Source organism: Marmota marmota, unplaced genomic scaffold, assembly GCF_001458135.2.
Source record: "Marmota marmota marmota unplaced genomic scaffold, marMar, whole genome shotgun sequence".
NCBI lineage: Eukaryota > Metazoa > Chordata > Mammalia > Rodentia > Sciuridae > Marmota > Marmota marmota.
In genome coordinates, this window is record NW_026000108.1 from 11,216,534 (window position 1) to 11,236,868 (window position 20,335).

The 20,335-nt window shown below is 38.8% G+C and overlaps 1 protein-coding gene and 1 long non-coding RNA gene across 3 annotated transcripts in view; one reads left to right on the forward strand and one right to left on the reverse strand.

Annotated features, from left to right (window-relative positions):
• Positions 1–933: 933 nt before the first annotated feature.
• Positions 934–20,335, reverse strand: part of Tapt1 (transmembrane anterior posterior transformation 1) — a 46,136-nt gene continuing 26,734 nt past the window's right edge. For both annotated transcript variants that reach the window (XM_015481976.2, XM_015481975.2), the window contains 7 exons: positions 15,286–15,366; positions 12,535–12,644; positions 10,897–10,956; positions 10,464–10,532; positions 7,967–8,043; positions 5,669–5,829; positions 934–3,114 (listed from right to left, as the gene is read on the reverse strand). In XM_015481976.2, the coding sequence (XP_015337462.1) occupies positions 2,885–3,114; positions 5,669–5,829; positions 7,967–8,043; positions 10,464–10,532; positions 10,897–10,956; positions 12,535–12,644; positions 15,286–15,366 (788 nt within the window). In that variant the 3' untranslated portion in view covers positions 934–2,884. The remainder of the gene's footprint in view (positions 3,115–5,668; positions 5,830–7,966; positions 8,044–10,463; positions 10,533–10,896; positions 10,957–12,534; positions 12,645–15,285; positions 15,367–20,335) is intronic.
• Positions 4,457–5,431, forward strand: LOC125610938. The gene is made up of 2 exons (XR_007341032.1): positions 4,457–4,598; positions 5,004–5,431. It is a non-coding gene; the product is annotated as an uncharacterized LOC125610938 (long non-coding RNA).

Below are 20,335 nucleotides of genomic sequence, written 5' to 3' on the forward strand. Positions count from 1 at the left end.
TGAAAAAGCACTTTTTAAAAATTTCTAACATTTTTTTTTTTTCTACCTGTATTAAAAAAAATTATTTACTTATTCTAATTAGGTATATATATGCATTCTGATTCATTGTATACTCTTTCTAACATTTCTAACTTTATATAATTATCTTACTTTAATAAGCAGATATAACAGGAAAAAAATCAGCTATATGTAAAAATGTTAACAAACTACATTTATCTTAGGGCTGAAACAAGCCTGGGAGGTCACTTGGTATTGCACTGACTTCTTGCTGTCAGTCTTCGCCAGGAGGCAGGGGCCTTGCTCGTTGCTGACCCTAATTCTCAATGGTTTCTGACACTTGGGTTTCTAAACAAATCTGTGTGGAAAAAATAAATATATGAAGTTGAAAATCAAACCATAGTGATTTTAAATTACATTGGAACTTATCACCTCTGCTGAGTTATTAGAAGTGGCAGGACAAATTCTGAGGAGCTAATTATAGCAAGTTTCTTTCATGCTTATGTATCATGAGTATAAAGTCTAAACAAGAAGCCTGGACAACTCATGAACAACATATGGTATTTGCACTTCCATTCCAAAGGAAAGGCTAAGAAGGGTCCAAATCATGCAGGGCCAAAAGCCCTATCCTGAATGTGGCTCCCAGATATGGAAAGCAGCACACGTGTGACATTCAGGACCCCTGCAAACATAGACACCTTTATGTGCTGAGAGGTATTACAGGGTCTTTGGCCAGGTCTAAAACTATCCTTTCAAAGACAAAAATGTAACATTTTGCCACCATCCAGGACAAAAGAATAATTAAGACAAATTAAGACTGTCAAATTAAGACAGTCCTATCATTTGTAAATTAGGAAAAAATTCATATTGTAGAGTGAGTGGGAAATCTACTCCACCAACACAACAGTAAACGTCATTAAAATAAATTCAGTGACCTTTTTAAAAAAGATTACAAAATTGAATTTATTGAGTTTCACACAAGATGCACTTATAAAATTAGTACTGAATGCCATTATGACAGAAGAAACGAGTATCATCCCACACTCCCAAGGGCATCTGCAAAGGAAACGAAAATCTGAAGATGACAGCACAGTAACAGTCATTCAGGCAGAACCGGCAGACCAAAGCCACACTCTTGCTCTGAGCCGGGCTGTGTTTGGCAAAAGCTCTCTCCAAACCATTCCTATTCACCATGAGCGCTGTTCCTTTTGTTGGTGAGAAGGAGATGGAAAAAAAGGTTTTAAAATGGGCTACACTGAAACATACACAAAGCAATTAAAATGTTCATTTTTAACTTAAAAATACATCTCGGTTTCACAAATGTATGTCTGTACAATCTCTTCAATATCAATCTTCAGATTTCTTTTGTTTAGTGCAAAACATTAAAATTCACTTTTGTACTTCAAATGAACAAGCCAAAGCATTAAAGCTTGCTTTATATTTTACCCAGGATAGACAAATCACCCCCAATTTGCCTTTTGCATAAATATACTTGAAACATTTGCATAAAACAATTTCAAAAATGAAACACCAATGGAAATAAAGTGATCAGTACCATCTTCTGGACAGTTCTGTAATCAGAAGTGGTCAAATTTTTATAGAAATGTTGAAAGGATTCTCAAGATAAAATGGGGTGGAAACAACCTGTCCTGTAATGTAGGCTGTGACAAGCAGTAAAGCAGAAGTGGAATCTTAATTTCCAACAAAACCAAAAAGCACCCTCTGATTGCTGTTCCCAACATCCACAAACGCCTCACACACACAGACGGGCGTCCACACCCAGACACCCCCATTCACTTTCAAAAGGGGTCCTCTCCCAGCACAGGCTGGCCTACAGTGTAGGTTCGGCCCCTGGCACCTGCCCATGCAGAACCCAGACCCCGCCTGGGCACAGGTGCACTGCTGACGAATGAATGAAGAATGCATCTTATAAGCCCAAGCAAGAGGATGATGCCTGATCCACTTGGAATATTTACTTTGAAACTGTTACTTAAAAAAATCCAGTTAAAGTTGATAGTTTTGAATTTTGTACACTGACAATTTTTCAGCCTATTCAACACCGAATCCTTTAGCTGATGAAATGATTAGTTTTAAAGCAAAACCAGTTAACTATACCTTAAAGTTAACACTGCTCTGCCTTTTCAGTAAAAAAAAAAAAAAAAGTGCTTTTTTATAAGGAAATTTCTATTTTATCCTCTGCAATTAAATGAAACACAGCTCACATTTTGCTTTAAAGAGTAAACTGAAAAATTATAAAACATTTTCTCAGTGATGCATAACTTTCATTAATTAATTATTTTCTTTTAAATAAATGAACTGGCTTAGGGTGTTTTTTTTTTTTTTTCTCTATAAAACGCTACTATTCATCATGTCTTATTTAAGGTAGCCTTTTATTCTGATTAATTCAGATATATCTTCAAGGATTATTCTGGTGGTAAGAACATTTATCTTGACTTATGTTTAATAATTTTAATGCTTTGGCAGATGAAGTAAAGTCTGAGAACTGTCTATGAAAATGGTGCGGCTGGAGAGTCATCATGGTAAGAGCTCCATAGCTGTCCAGGTGTACATCTGCATTTTGAAGAGGCCTGGAGACAACGCCATACTCTAGGAGCCCAAGTGACAAGCCAAGAGCTCTTGCTTCTGGCCACACAGGGGAAGTGCTTGTCTCCGTCAAGTTTCCCAGAGTCGAGGCCGGAGGTTGCTGCTGTTCCGTGATCTGACCTTTGGCCAGACCACATTATTGGAGGAGAGATACTAAGATTTGCTTGCCATTAATAATTTAAGTTTTTAAATAAATATTCAAGTGCCATGTTTAGCATCCGTCTGTCCTGGCAGCTCAGCACTTGCTGCCCAGGGCCAGCATCCTCAGCACAAGCCACGGAATTCAGTCAATTCGGTTTCCACAAATTGTGAACCTGTCTATCTCTAACAAATCTTTCTTTGAGGATCTGTGTTTTAATTCAGAATTTTCCTGCATTACGTCCTTTTCATCACCATCTGGAGTTGTCAGAAACTGATCAGAACTGCTGGTCACAAGTAGTGGTATGACATTTTCCTTCTGATGAGCAGGCTGGCTGGTGACTGAGGCAGACAGGTTTTCCTCTGTGGAAAGTCCTATGGAAAAGGAGAGCCATTGAATTAGAAAACAGGTTCCCCTCAATTTACAGTAACCATGAGCTCCTCAATACCTGTGTTTTCAATTGTGCTGAAAACAGTGTCCATCTGCCCTCTTTGGAAAAAACAAATGACCAAAGTGCACACTGGATAAGCAGCTGTGATTTACAATAAAACTCAGAAGCTGCCCTACTGCTCACTCAAGATTTTCTGGAAGGGTGCATTATTTTGATCTCGTCACACAAAAAACACTGTAACCCTGTTCTGAAGAGACCCAACTCTGATACCAAGGCTATTTCCTAAATGGCCATATCCTAATGTGACTGTGGCCAGATCTGAAAAACCAGCCCTGGCTCCTCCACTCAGGCTGCTGTAGTCATTGTAGCTAGACAGAGGGCAGAAGCACTGCTCCAGAAGTCCATGTCAGTGGGGAAACCCACCCATCACCCAGTCAAGTCCCCAGTGTTTGTTTTAAGCCATAGGGATCCCCGAGCGTGGCCCTGAGGACAGTGGGGCTGGGCTTGGGCATGAACATTTAATCCTTTTGAGATTGTCTTCTTTGGGCCAAAAATGGAACTGCTCACAAACTGCACCTATTACAAGTGCGATGAGTTTTGCCATCTGCATACACCTGTTGAACCACGGCCATCATGGAGGCAGTGTATGCACCCAGCTGCCTCTTGGGGTACCCTCCCTCTAGCCCTGCTGTATTCTGTTTCTTTTAGAATGAACGGGGTTAACTCTGACGCTGTCTTGAGCATGGCCCCCGTCTACCCTTTCCTGCCTGACTTCATCGCCCTCCAGAATGGACTCTAAGTCTGTGGTCTCCTGACCTCTAGGACATTCTTTGCAGACACTGGTCTAATGTGTACTGCCCACATGAGCCCTGACTGACGGCCTCACATTTTATATGCTTCCAAGTTTTATCTTCCCCCATTAGAATCCTCTTTAAACAAGACTGACACTTATTAATTTCTTACTATACATAAGAGAACGTGTGCAGACCCATTATGAGCTATCTAGTTAGGTGAAATAAATGCAATCTCACTAACAATACTCGATATATTCTTTTTTTTTTTTGTATGTGGGGGTAGGGGATTAAACTCAGGGGCACTGAACCACTGAGCCACACCCCCAGCCCTATGTTGTATTTTATTTAGAGACAGGGTCGCACTAAGTTGCTTGGTGCCTCGTTTTTTGCTGAGGCTGGCTTTGAACTCTCCATCTTCCTGCCTCAGCCTCCTGAACAGCTGGAATTACAGGCATGCGCCATTGCGCCCGTTCAATATGTTCTTTATAATGGAAAAAATTAATTTCAACTTTCTATTCCAGCTGTTCAGCTCCCCATGAGGCACATGCAATGAGCACAGCCTTTGCCTCTGCCCAGACTCTGGCCCAGCTGTCTCCCCTGCCATCGAGAGCTCCCCAGTCGCAATACAGAGCTGCCAGCTCTCTGGAACCTCCTCAGGCCTCTGTGACTTCAGGTAACGCTGGCCCCTTCCCTCAGTGTCCTTCTCACCAGACCCCACATGGCCTATTTCCTCTCATCCTTCAAGATATAGTCCAGGCAAGGCCAGCTCCAGGAAGAATGTGCTCCCATGCCCACCAGTCCTCTCGCCCATCTGGTTCTCACTTGTGTCACCTCGCACTGGCGTGGAGGTTCACCTGCATTACCCCGCACTTGCTCCATGCATTTAAAAATAAATCATATAAACTCAAAGTCGTATGAGCTGACACCTATGTTAAGAGGGATGCCATCCAATGCAAACATTGAGCCTGGCCTCTGCTCTTCCTTGGAACCCTCAGGCAGATACCTGGAACCACCCTCGCTCTCCTCTCTTCCTCACACTGTACCATCTACTTACCAGAGTCCTTCCCTCATCTTCCAGACCTACCAGAATGCGGCCAGGCCTTCTGCTCATGCCACCAGACCCTGCTTTGCCAGGCAGCCTCCGCTCTGCAGCTGGCCAGGGTTACTCTCCTGAGTCTGCTGTCCACCAACTTGAGAATGATCCTCTGGGAACACCAGCTGCTCGTCCACCATGCTAAACCCTGCCTTGGCCCCTTCCCACTCTGAGACCAAGCTGAGGTCTCACAAAGGCCTGGCCTTTGTTGTCCTTGAATCCACCAAGCAGCTCTGCTCAGCGCCATCCCCACAGCCACAGCTCTTCCCTTTGAGGGTCCACCTCAGCTCCCTGCAGCTTTCCACCGAGCCACCTGGCAAGGTGCACACTTCCCCACCCCCCCCTCCCGACCATGTAGCATAAGCTCCACCAGAGAGGGGCGCTGCCATTCCCTGCAGATCCCCTGGACCTGGCATGTAACGGGCTCAGAGGTACCTACTGACAAATGAACGAACCAATGTAAAAACTCAGAGCTCTGTGTCAGTAGATCTGTGACGAGATCTAAAATACAACTGTTAAAAAACCCAACTATTTAAAGTGAAAAAATTCTTTAAAGTCTGCTACACGTTGTCAAACAGTGACTTTCATTAGAAAGAGTTCAGACAACTGGCTGAAAATGGTTCAGGGGTGATGAAAAGCAGCACATGTACCTTGTGAGGGTCTGCATTTGTTGTGTGGTTTGCTGGATGGTTTGCCCGGAGCGCTGGCTGGGGGAGGGTCGAACAGCTTGTCCTCCATTTTGGCCTCCTTCACATACTGGCAGGACTTCCCCAACAGCACGATGCTATTAAGTATTTTCAGGGATATCAACCTAACAATGGAAACAAAACAAATGACCGCTGTTAGAATCCATGGAAATACCACGCCTGCCATCTCCTACTGTTGCTAATAGGAAGGTGGGCCTGGTGAGAAGGGGTGGGCCCATGAGCCAGGACCTAGCAGAGGACACAAGTTCCTCAACCAACGCCCAGAGTCCCCAAAGCTTCTGTCACCAGGGAAAACTTTTGATAAAGTCCTTAGTTCTGTGCCATTAATCATTACCAGTTAGAGGTCTTCCCACTATTAAGTAATTTAACATTTATTCTCTTACTACAAAACAAATACATTTAATACATGCAGATGAATAAGAAAGAAAATTGAAAAATAACGTCAATCCCTGTGGCATCTGGTACCCTGTCCTTCAGTGTTTGCTCTGGGCACACATCCTCTTGTTCTTTCTCACTGTGCAGAAATGGGGCCCTCACAAAGCAGGAGGGGACTGGGAACCCCCAACAGGACCCAGAACACCAACATGGGGTCCTGCATGGATCTGAACTCTAGTTGGTGATTTCTGCACACACAATTCTAACTAACCAAAGGTTTTCAGGTATTTATACATATGCTTCACTTCTAGTTTTGTTTGTGTGGGAAAAAAAAAACCCACTAGAACAATTAACTTGTTAAACAAAGAGGAGAACAATTACAGCAAAACCACTTGATAAACTTGGCACATGCTGACTCTGAGGGGTGAGAATTTGTATGAGAACAGGAGGATCTCTTGTTTTTTAACGTCAAAAATCTGAAAAGAGTTAACTTAATAAAGTAATATTGTCCCCTCCAAGACTCATGCTGAAATGCATTCCCATTATGAGCTATTATGTGGTGGGACCAGGGGATTAGGGCTCTGCTCTCTTGAATGGGTTAATGGGGTACCTCAAGAGGGAGTCTGCTATTAAAGCCACTTTGATTAGGTCTCATACTTGCTCCCAGTCTCTTGCCATGTGATGCCTGCATGGCCTCAGGACTCTGCCAGCAAGAAGGAATCATCAGATATGACCCCCAAAACTTGAACAAGAACTGTGTGACAAAATAAATCTCTTTTCTTTATAACTTACCCAGTCTGTGCTATCAGCAACAAAAAACAAACTAAGTAAAGCAGTTTTGTGTTCATTCAATAGTAAATGGTATGCAACCTGATCAGAATTATGTCTTGCTGTGGGCACCACCGCCACCAGCCATTTAGCCTCAACCCAGATCTGTAGGGTGAGGGCCCAGATGGGCACTGCAGGTGCTGGCACGCATATTTATTGCTCCAGGTGCATGGGGGAGAACTGACTGTTTCCTGGCTGCTTCGACAGAGTGTCTTGTGCTGCACCTGCCACAGACCAGCAGTATGTGGGTAGCAGGCAAATGCAGAAAACACTCAAACATGTAACTGAAACCTAGGGATGTCCCTGGAAAGCAGACTTCATCCTTGATGAGGCCCTTTGGGGATCTATAGCTGAGATGATCTTGCTCTGCTTATTCACCCCCCCACTCCTCTGGAGATGCTCAGATCTGAGCCCCCCAGACTAACACTCCTCAGCACTGGCTCCTATGCACCCTTCATAAGCCAGGGTGGGGACAAGCTGCTCAGTTTTCTTTTTGAGTACTACACCCTGATCCCAGGCTAGGCTACTTGTATCATCGGTTCACTTCTTGAGAAAACCGACAGCGACAAAACTGCCATTTCATATTGTTATTTTCTTCTTACCTTTTACGACTTATCTTAAACAGTGTGAGTTTCACTTTCTGTATATCTTCCCCAACAGAATATGAGCTACCTCAAACCAAGAGATCTGCAGGTAAGGTTCAGCCAGCAGATGAGAAATGCCATTCCTGCTTCACTCCTGAACTGATCTGACATGGCCCTAGAGTGTGCTAATAGTTAAATGTGGCAATACAAAAAGGTCAAAGATGTTTTTAAACATGGAAAAAAGTCAGACTACAAAGGTTGACTTTTTTTCATAAAAGAAAATATGGGGGAAACATACTCTTAAGCAAAAAGGGCTTAGAGTAAGCCTCCACTGAAGAGTAAAATAAAATCTAAAGCACACAGAGAACAAACGCATGATGTAGGCACTACTCACTTCCATTGCATCTTGCATTTATTTACACTTAAAATCATTTTCAGGAATAGGCCATCTTACCCAAAATAGAAGAGTATGACACAGGCATATGACAGGATTCCTTGCACTTTAATTGAGCTTGTTACAACTCTGATGAGCTAGCCAGAAACACAACAAAACACACAGAAAAAACACAGAAGGCTTATTAGTTAATGTTTAAATAGAAGATTTCAGCATGCTGATTTCAACACGGTAGGCACATGCCGGTGACCTTGGTCTAACTCCAAGGACAGCTTTAGATCTGCCAGTCCCTGTCAGGACCTGCCTGCGCATGACAGCTTCTGGTGGACTCAGTTTCTTCAGGCAAGTCTGGGATGTGGACTATCGACTCTCTAAAGGCAGACCTTAACCTCGCGCACATGACTGATGCCTCTGCTTGTACCTGACAGATACGCTGATCAGCTGATTTTTATAACTACTTCTGGAAAGCCTAAATGAATTCATCTTCTCACCCTGGTTGCTACCAGAGCTGGATGGACCCACGTGGTGGGCACTTCCCTGTCTACCATCCTTAACTTCTTCAAGAATTCCCAATAACTTGCAGGGAGCATGGAGAAAAGGGAACCTTCGGAAGTTCATACTGTTTAAAAAATCTAAACACTATTAACAAATAAATTACTTAAAGGTTGGGAAAACTTCTCTTCTGGATAATTACAATTAAATACCTATTTTCTTACTTATCTTGCAGAAACACAGAAATAACAGCATTATCCTTGGAATTCTGATGAATAAATCTGGCTGCACCAGTCAAGGGGGAATGTTTACACATTTTAGATGTGCCCACAGATGAAGGCCCAGTGGGACGACTACATGGAAATTGAGAATCAGGAGAAAAACCGTGCTCATCCAGTAAAGTAGAGCTGTTGAATGGAAGAGTCTAGCAGGGTGTCTTAAATATCATCAACATACATTCTTAAAGATATTTTAAAAAACAGGATTAGTTAGGGGGAATGGATGTGTTCAATAAAGTTTCACTATGAGGAAAAAAATGGAAGCCCTCCCCTGTAACAGCCTCTAACAGGAAAATGACTGTTGCCATTTAGTCCAACACATTCTGCAAAGTCAGGGAATCCACATTTACCCTCGCAACTGCATATATCATGGTCCCAATTGTAGAAAACAAATTAGAAAAAATATTCTATTTTGTCAATCTCTTAAACTTTGACCCAATATTTTTTCTTTAAAATCTTCCATTTTCCCCAAATTCTAAGAGTTCCTTTTCCTAAGCAAAAACCTCCTGCTTTGTAATGGAATAACAAGCTATTTATGTAATTAAAAATATTTAGAACGTGGTTATCTGGAAAGTCATATTGACATTTAAGTAACATAAAATCTATTCTTTAACCATCATCTGAAAAAGGATAGGCAAGCTGGTCTAAGATTCAGCTGGCTGCACCACAATTTGCTGATACATTTCCCAGTTGATTTGCCCAAGACTGTTTCTATAAGGGAACTTCAGATGCCTTTTGGCAAAAAGATGGTCAAGTTTGTTTTGACACAAGAACAGGTAGTCAAGAAGGAACATAATCAAATACAGGTACAGTCAGCAAATCTTAATTAACATTATAGTCCAATGTAGCTAGCAACTATTTATAAGACTGTGCTGAGAAGTTCATTAAAAAGATCAGAGGTGGCAACTTTTTTAGAGTTGATTTGAATTTCAGAACTATTTTTATTTTAAAAATGGTATTTCCTATGCATAACAGCAGGAATTTTCAATGAAATTAAAAAAAAAAAACTTTAGAAGTGGTGATTACAGCTGGGTGTGGTGGTGCATGCCTGCAATCCCAGTGGCTCGGGAGGCAGGGAAAGGAGAATCTTCAGTTCAAAGCCAGCCTCTGCAAAAGCAAGGTGCTAAGCAACTCAGTGAGACTCTATTTAAATAAAATACAAAATGGGGCTCGGGATGTGGCTCAGTGGTCAGGTGCCCTTGAGTTTAATCCCGGTACAAAACAAAAACAAAAAACAAACAAACACAAAGAAGTGGTAATTACAGCAGATACCAAAATATGCCCTCATTGGGAACACTGTAGTTGGCTTCTAATGTTTTAATAACTACAAATACCATTGCAAGTGCTTAGCCTTGCCCATCAATCACTGCATGCCTTTCATAACTATCTCCTTAGGATAAATTCCTAGAACCAGAATAACTGCATCAAAGTTGAACACTGTCAAATTGCCCTCTAGCAATGTTGGATCAATTTATGTTGTAACCACTATGCATTCCAGTGGTCATGTCAATGTCCACCGCTAGAGATATCTGTTGAAAAAGAAAAATCTCTGCCAAAAGAACAAAAAAGAATATCCTCACTTTTAGAAAAGCCACTTACAAAAACAGTTCCTTCTTTACCACTTAATCTGAAAGAATAATGCCATTATTTTAAAAAAACAAACTTCTTTTCTTCCAAGTTATTTAATTTTTAGATCCTATCCCTCTGAAGCAAATTTACTGATAATTTATTAATGTTATATAATGATGACTATCTCATTTAAATACAGACACACATACTGAACTTACTAAAACAGCCAGTGGGAGAGGAATAAAGCCCATCCGTCGTGCTACCGAGTCACTGTAGTCAGTGTACGCCTGCAGAGAAAGGAGAGGAGGGTTCAGATTCTCTGGAATTTAACCAGCATTTAAAAAGTACTGTTCACTCATCCCAGCAAATGTTATAAACAGGTGAGGCTATGGACAGGAAGAGAACCTAGTGCCTGTTCTGTAATTTAATAAGATGATGTGGAAATCTAATTGTTCACAAGAAGTTTTAAATGCAAAATTGTGTGTTACAGTGCTATAAAAATCACCCACTATGTAATATAAGCACTATTGCTGTGTAAATGCTTATGTACAGAACAGAGGTAAGCAGAAATGTGGTTTTCCTTTAACTAATACTTTGTGCTAAATTTAACCATTGTTGTTAAAGGGACTATGCCTTAGATAAAATGCTCACATTTTTCTGTCGGCTACTAACAAGGTCAAAAGCAAGGCTGGCTCTGTATTCACTGTAGACCTAAAGACAAATAAGAGAGAAATATTCAGTAATCTCATGCAAATATACCATGTGGAAAGATTTAGACTTTGTAAATAAAATGTTCAATAATTAACCAGGAACAGATGCTAATAACCAGACCTCTGAACACGGACTATTTGTCTTCCTGAAGTAAAGGTAAAACACAGCCTCGATTTCCCCGATCTACTATATGCATAGGCTTTTTAAAGGGTTCTTTTCAAAAAGGAATAAATATTCAATGATTTATGATCCAGAGAGTTTAGAATTTTGGGAAGTGAATATTTTAAAAGTAATGTATGTGTCAAAAAGAATTTTGAAATTTTAAATGAAATGAAGAATTTAAAATGAAAGTTTAAATGAAATGCTGAGTGTGGTGGAACATGCCTATAATCCCAAAGACTCAGGAGGCTGAGGCAAAAGGACTGCAAGTTTGAGGCCAGCCTCAGAAACTTAGTGAGACCCTGTCTCAAAATAAAAAACAAAAACAACAACAACAAAAAAGGGGGGGGGGGAGGGCTGGGAATGTGGCTTAGTGGTTAAGTGCCCCTGGGTTTAATACCTGGTACAAAAAAAAAAAAGTTATGATAATCACCTTCTTAGAAAAATGGATGCCAACATTAAGATAATATTGATAGGGAACAGAGTAGTGCTACAATTACAAGTGCACTATAAACTCGTTTCCACTAAAAATTGCACAAAATACCTGAAGCTTATTAAATTTGACTTCAGATGCAGAGAAAATGATCCTATGAAAATGGAATTATTCTCTACTGAGGCCAAGAAAGGAAATGGTAAAATCACTTCATCAGTAAAAAATTTCCTAACCATATTTTCTTCTAGTATATCAAATCCTTCAGAAACTCATGATCAAATCTTTGAACTGTAGCAACTGCATTCGATTTTAAGTCGTTAAACAATAAGTGTCAGAGTAAAAACTGTAAATTAAAAGTACAACTCAATAAAATCCAGAAAACTATTAAACTAATACTCATTTAGGACAAAGCCAGGAACGTCTCAGGAACCTCTTCTATGGTTTACTATTTATACAAATAAGCCTACAGCCCCTATTTCCAGAAATTCTACAGAATATGATTGCAATGTAAAACAAATTCTTTGAAGTTTCATCAAGTACTTTCACAAGAAAAATGTATGGTTTGAATTTAGGAACCAACTGATAATCACAGAAAAAAAATCAATTTTGAAATAGAAAATATTTTAAAAGCTACCCTGAGAGAAGTTCTGATGTCTTATTTTTAAAATAGACACAAAATGATTTTAAAACTGAAGTGGACAGATAGTGATAGTGGTAACAGTTTATGAAGATTTTGAGTTGGTGACATCTGAGCTCAATTCCTAGCTGAGCTGCACATTTCCAAGCATGGAATTAGGGCTGTTCAATACTGAAGCAAAGCCTTTCAGTAGTGTAATAATTTTTACAAACTTAAAATTACAATATTAACTTTAAAGTAGTAGTTATATCCTATAATCTCCGTAAACACAATAAACCTAAATTCATTAAGAACTTCATAATATTAAGCAGTAAACTCTGAACACTGAATTGCTTATAGAAATACATACATCTGCAGTAATGTCATTGAACTTGGTGATAAAGGCATGCTTTACAATGTCCACAGCAATTTCTGAGGCAATCACCATACAGACATCTGGAAACAGCACCCAGAGATGATCTATACAGTATAGAGAAAAGACAGATAAGTACATCTCTTAATATGAGCAGAATCCAACCTAAAATCTCTAAAGGGCAAAACTTAGTATTTCAGTTAAACCTTTATCAAAAACAAAACAAAACAAACAAACAAAAAAAAAAACAAAAAAAAACACAACATTTTACCAACTTTAAGGGCAATTCATCCAACAAATAGTCACTCAGTATTTTCTGTGTTCCTAGCACTGCTTTGTCCGCAGGCCATGTTGCCTTTGAGGAGCTGACACCTGAGCATGACCAGGTTAGGCAGGTTCCTTAGCAAAGCCTTTTAATTCTGTAGTTGCCTCAGTTGACAGTAAAGAGCTCACAGAGATATGCTGGAGTCAACTGAGCACATCTTTTCCTTTTTGATTTAAAGATACTTAACGATCATTTATTTCACTGTCATATGGATGCAACTTCTTGTTATCTGCTCACATTTATGATATTTACTAAAATATCAATTCAGTACTAAGTAGCTGATAAAAATAATACCCACAGATAACCTCCTAAGACCTGGAGGAAGGACTTAAGAGTGGGACAGAGCAAGAAAAGGATGGCTGGAAACGCTGGCGAAGACCCATGGAGACCAAGGACCTGGAGGCTGCAGCTGGCCACGCGCTGACGATGGACGCCAGGCACTGTTCTGAGTCTGGCATCATGGTGAGGCTCCAGAAACCAGGGGACCTCTTTCAACAAGAAACTCTGCAAGTTTCTTCTTCTTTATTTTCTGCAGGTCTGGTGACATCTGAACTCAACTCCTAGCTGCGCTGAACACTTCCAAAGCATGGAACTAGGGCTGTTCAATACTGAACAGAGGCCTATACTACTGATACATATCCCCAGTCATTTTTATTTTTGAGACAGGGTTTCTCTAGGTTGCTGGGCAAGCATTGAACTTGTGATCTTCCTGCTTCATCCTGAGTAGCTGAGTTCAAAGGCATGGGCCACAGTACCCAGTTGTTTTTAATTATATTTGTTCCGATTCCCTGATCTACAAAATAAGGATATTAGAAGTTGTCTACATTCCATTATTATGAGAATTAAATAAGATTAGAGTATATAGCAATGTTCCTGGCACACAAAATAGCTTGTTATTTTTTGGTTATTAATTATCCTGGGCACTTAGTAAAAGCTTCTACAAATGGTATTTTGGTTTTAAAAAAAGCTAAAATAAAAGTAAAAGAATGAAGGATCCACCAATAAGCACAGTGTCCCTTTGATCATTTTATCTTCACAGTACTGATGAAGGAAACTTAAGATAACCCGTTGAAAGTCACAGTACAAATGAGAACATTACTTCGCACACGGAGGTGTTAAGAAGCTTGAGTATTTGTCCTTTTGTGTAACAACTCTGTTCTGGGATTAATGACCCCACCTGGGGTCTGTGGGCTATACATATCCACTCTGTTTCATGAATACTGCTGACCTACTGATACTACCATTCATTAAAAGATTCCAGGTACACAAAGAATGTGTGTGTGTGTGTGTGTGTGTGTGTGTGTAGGACATTCCCTGCCACAAATTACGTGGCTTTTGGGTGTATTTAGATTAGAATGCATACCACTTAAGATCTATCATTTGAGGGGCTGGGAATATGGCTCAGTGGTAGAGCGTGCATGTAGCACATATGAGGCCCTGGGTTCAATCCTCAGCACCACATAAAATAAATAAAATTAAGGTATTGTGTCCAACTACAACTAAAAAATAAATATTAGAAAAATATTTTTAAAAATCTATCATTTGATGTTATAGTTTCTTTAAGAATGTAACTTCTGGAAACTTATTTCCAAGATCAAATGTATATTTTATTTTGTATTTCTTTCTGATTTTTCAAAGGTACCTGGAAATAAGCAATGAAATAAAATAAATTAATAAAAGGTACTGGATGCCTAGAACATCCATGATATTGGGAGTGATAAACAGAATGCAAAGCATGGCCAGCATCGTTAAAAACTGTTTTTTTTTTCAGCACTGGGGGAAAAAATTCTCAATTACTTGAGATATCTGATTGTTTCCCACCCAGCCCACTTCAGTATCGTAACAGCCTATTTTTCTCCCCTACCTGAGTCCGGCATTAAATGTCTTAGCACTTCTGATATTTGCCACAGTCCCTTGCCTTGTGCCTGGCCCTCTGCACCTGCTTGGGTAGTGTCTGCTGAAGGAGGGTGAGAATTCATGGACTGTGTTAACTTCCTGTGAGCCTGAATTCAGAGATACATGAGGAACAAAATCTAGTGCTTTACATTATAATTCTTTATCCCTATTTGGCCTAAAAATTAATAGTGAACAGGTAAAACACAAACATTAAGGAAGAGCACAGAATCCTCCAGTCAACTGTGAAAATGTCAGTGTGTAGGTAACCACGGCTGAGTGAGGCCCAGGGCTGACTTCAGAGCAGGGTCTGCTCATCCACCACTATGCAGCTCCAGAGTCAGAGAGGCTTTTGGAAAAGATAGAATCCAACCACACCAGAAATCCCTGTCCATTTTCCTTTCTAATACCCAAACAAACAACGCCAGCCCTCCAAAATTCTCTGTAGTATTCATTTTAGTCCATGTGAAAGAAAGATTTTGGTTTAAGAGTAAAATCCTAAAACACTAAATTTGGTAAGAGCTAGTTACCTGGATTCCAAGAAAACTGCTCCATGTTCCTTAAACATACTATCAGCAAAAGCACATAATTTGTGAATCGTTCCTTGATATCTGAAAAACGAAAACAAACATAAGTACTATAATTCATATAGATAATAATACAGTACATATCTAAAATAGTTCTGTCAAAATCTGATGAAATTATTATGCTACATACAACTGTCTGCAAAACAAACAAAAAAAACAAAAATGAATCACAGAATCTGTGAGGCACTGGTTCCAGGAACCTGTATTTACAAAATCCAAGAGGCTCAAGTCTCTTATATGATAACAGTATAGTATTTGCATATAACCTACTCATATCCTTTCATATACTTATGTAAATGCTCTGTGAATATTTACACTGTATTATTTAGGGAATAACTACAAGAAAAAAACCCTATAATATTCCGACCAGATGTCATTTTTTGTTGCAGAATATTTTTAATCTGTGATTGGCTGAAACCTTGAGTGTAAAACTCAAATATCGAGGGATGACTGCACAATATATACACACACACATAAACACACACACACAATGATGCAAAATTGATAAGCATTTATTTCTTTTGGCAACATAATTCTTGTCTAAAAATTCAAGTTTTCTTTTTTTTTTAACCTTTATTTTATTTATATGTGGTGCTAAAACTCAAACCCAGTGCCTCACACATGCTAGGTAAGCGCTCTACCACTGAGCTACAACCCAAACCCAGAAATTCAAGTTTTCTATAATACTCAAAAAATATTCAAACCATCAAACTGTTCAGACTTGGTCATTATTAAATCTTTCCAATGACCTCTGGGGACTTATGACAACTGTTTTCATTTTACGAAAGGAAAAAAGAAGCAGACAGTAAAACACAAGAATTTGAGTAACATAAAACCCTCATGTCCCAGACTACTAATCTGGCAAACAGTAAGTACATAAGTACTGCCCTGATGAATCCCTTAGCTAGGAGAACGCTGGCATCACAACAGCATTTCTCAGAGTATATGTAGAACTTTGGGAAAAAAAAAAAAAAAAAAACCAATTAGATTTCACAATGATACTTACCACAAATTAGTATACTACCTACTAATACTACATACTAATTTATGATAAATATCATTGGTCAGAATGAATTTAATACAAGCAAATAATTAAATTCCTGTCAAATGCTGGTTTTCACATTTCATCTTTCAGCTGTTATTTTCTAAGATACTATGTAGTTGAGTGATGGACAAACTCGATCTGGCTGCAGTAGGTGTGCATGCCCATGTGGGTTTCTGTTTAATGGTGGGGGCTGTGGCCAGAAACATAAAGCAGCCCACCTGAAAAGCTCTAGTATATCCTTTAGTCATTTCCATCTATTCTGCCACCTTAGCAACATTGTACTCTGTATTTCAATTCCAATTTCATGGCCTATCATTGGTGCCCTTTTCTTCCACAGCAGAACTCTGGGCTCTGGCCATTACTATCTGTGTCTTCCCTAAATCCTCAGAGTCTTCAGGAGGTTGCTGAGGCCTTCCTTTGCAGAGTAGTTCAGTTCTTTGAGATGGGCTGGAGTTGCACCTCTATTGCCTTGAAGCCAGTGGGCACAGACTGCTGTTCTCTTTAGGAATTCTAGTGTTGTTCCTTATGTGAGACCATGTTCTGGGTGTAAGCTCAGAGCAGTGAGTCTCAAGGTGCAGAGCATAGATGTGACTCTCAAAAGGCAGGATACAAATAGAAGGAAGCACATATGAGGTTTTTAAGTATGTGAGTTTTGGCTAGTTCTAGATCAACACATCCAATTTATTTTGTGATTTCAAAGGGGCCATAGGTTTAACTAAAGTTTGCCCTAGAATAATTGCTATCAAAGTGTGACACAAAATATATTCTTTGTTATTTAACTACAGTTAATTTTAGATTTTAATTCATGGGATTAAATTTCTCAAAGGTACATTGGAATTGGAATTCTGTACAATTAACTATTTACAAAGTTGTCTCTACCTATGTGCTATAAGGCCTTTCTAATTTTCATAAACAATATTAACAAAGAAATTTATTTATTTTTGACCTGTAGGATATGGCTTATTACATAATTCTCTGGAAAGAAACTGCCTTGAGAAATTTAGAACATCATTTGAAACAACCCAAAGGAACTTTTATGAACTCTAATAAAATAAAGCAAAAACAAGAACAACATTTAAATTAATTACATCTGATTCTTGAATACATCACACTACTGACATGGAGAAAATGTGCAGTCATTCCAATTCTAAGCATGCTGATGAAAGGACAAAACACATCTTACTAGGGGGATACTTAAGAGAAAAATGATTTTAGAAAAGCATATTTCAAAATGATAGACTTATAAAATTCTGGTAGACAAATGCGATTTTATAAAATGAAGAATATGCACGATGTTAAGTTTAAAGATTAAAAAGGAAAGAACCACCACAAATAAGTATATTTTGATTTCAAGAACTCATTTATTAGTGGATGTGTAACCGATGTGATGCTGCAATCTGTATACGGGGTAAAAATGGGAGTTCATAACCCACTTGAATCAAAGTGTGAAATATGATATGTCAAGAACTATGTAATGTTTTGAACAACCAACAATAAAAATTAAAGAAAAAAAAGAACTCATTTATTGCGCACAGCTCAAATGTTTTTTAAAAAAGTTTTTGTTTGTAATAAAATCTTATATAAACAATGAAATGAAAATATATTTATATACCATCTCATTTCCAGAACAGTAAGGTTTTCAGTAAGATTAAACTTACATAGATTAAAAATCACAGCTTCTATAATGGGAATGTTTTCTCTTGCCTTTACCAAGGAACTTAAAGCAGTGGAAAGCAACCCTTTTAGGACATTCCTGACATTCTAATCAGGCAGCTCCTTTGCCCGCTGGAGTACCACTAACAGATACACATCAACACACTTAGAGCTGCAGTCCAACTGGGAAATGAGTGACTACCCCTCCCCACAACAGCCTTCAAACTGATGGCAGCCTTCCAGGCTTGTTAAGAGGATTAACTCTCCTGAAGGATCATTCTGAATGCAGTTCACATTATTAACAGGCAAAATTTTTCATTTTAGGCTTTCAAATCGAAAAGCCCTAGGTCCCACATTCAGCTGGTGCTTAAAACGAAGTGAGAAAAAGGATTAACTGTTAAAAGTCTGGTTTTATTAATTAAACTCAATTTCACTTGTCCTCAGACAATTCCTATAAAGAAAATGTATGTTCAGCTAATGTTGGAGGAATAAAGTCATTTTAAAACTCCCAAAGTCTTCCACATTAACCCAGGGTAAGAGACAGAACCTTATGCTACATATCTGGTAACTCAACTTCTCAGGGAGAAAAAAAATAAATCACAGGAAAATGCACACACAAAGATACAGTGCTGGGCACACCTCATGGTGTGGCCATGACCTAGTGCAGAGAGGGCAAGAGCTGCAAAGGGAGACTCCTCATCCTCCCCTTTAACACCCAGTACTATTTGCAGTATTAGCATGATTGCCTAGGGCAGATTCTTGGGGTTTTAAAACTACCTTAGTATAAAGTTAATTTCTTATAAGAAATGAAGGAGTACAATGCAGACACTTTGTACTATAACATTAAGTATTTTATTTAACAATAAAAAGCAAAACTTTTTGTCCTAATTACTAACCATTTTAATCTGTAATAAACTCCTGAATTTTTTCTGAGCTGATATGAATACCTGAACAATACGTCATTTTTTTTTCAGAATTTAAAAAAAACTGAAGTATTGAATTTCTAATCTCTCTATGCTAAGAGGTTGTAATTTGGGAGATCTGTTTATGAAAGAGAGAAAAGAGATACTAATGATACAAAATGCTAGTGGCCAGATTTAAAAACCATTCACAATTTCCTTATAATTTTAAAGCCCGGATATATGATGACTGAAAACTTTTAAAACTTAAAATCTATGTAAGGGCACATACTCAAAGCAGGCTATTGATATAAATTAATAAAAACATAATTTCGGCAAAAAATAAACTTCTTACAGTTCAATCGATATGTACTATGGTTAATTATAAGCTACTAATCTTGACAACAAAATGTCTCCCTTGAGCAGCCCCCTTCTCCTTCCCTTTCATTCAGGAACATAGAGACAGCACCTTCTGCGCTCAGAGCTCTGAGGGCTAAGGCTCATTGTGGTCCATGAAATCATCTGGACTTGTTAATTTTCCATTTGCTCTTGTGATCCCTTGCCTAATTTTTTCCTACAATGCTAAACATTTTTTATTTTTTTGCTTTATTATCTTCATCTGCTATTATTTTACTTGTCAAATACAGAGCCAAAATTACATAGTGAAATACAGATCTTAAGTATACAATTTGCTGAGTTTTGAAAATGCTTAATCTGTGTTGCCAATCTTCTAATAAATATGCCAAAGAGTTCTCTTACCCAGAAAGTTCCCTTATACCCCCGCATCAGTGCCTGTTCCCAATCAGAAGCCAGTCTTATTTCTATCATAAACTGTGTCCGATCATAAACCTCAAATAAATGAAACCCAATAGTATGTACTGTGTGTGTGTGTGTGTGTGTGTGTGTGTGTGTGTGTCTGGTTTTATTTTCCTGAACACAATGCTTTTGAGATAGACATAATAGGATGTATAATTAGTTCATATTTTTTCTTTCATTGTTGAGTAGTATTCTATGGTCTATTTTCCTATTAATAGACATTTCGGTTTTTGGCTATTGTGAATAAAGCTGCCATAATAGTTTGCAATGCTGGAATTACAGCATTGCTGTTTAACTATATCAAGAAAGAAACTGCAAAGAAATTTTCCAGAGCAGTTGTAGTATTTTACATCCACACCATACTGCCTGAGTGTGTCAGGTAATCCATATCCTCATTAACTGCAGGCACTGTCTGGACACCAGGGATCCTGGTGGGTGTGCTGTGATCCTTTGCCTTTCCCTGGTGATGTTTTTTCTAATAATGCTAAATACCTTTTTATGGGCTTCTTGGCCATTTATACATCTTTTACAAAATGTCTGATCTAGTCTTTTGCCCATTTTAAAATTATTTTTTCATAAC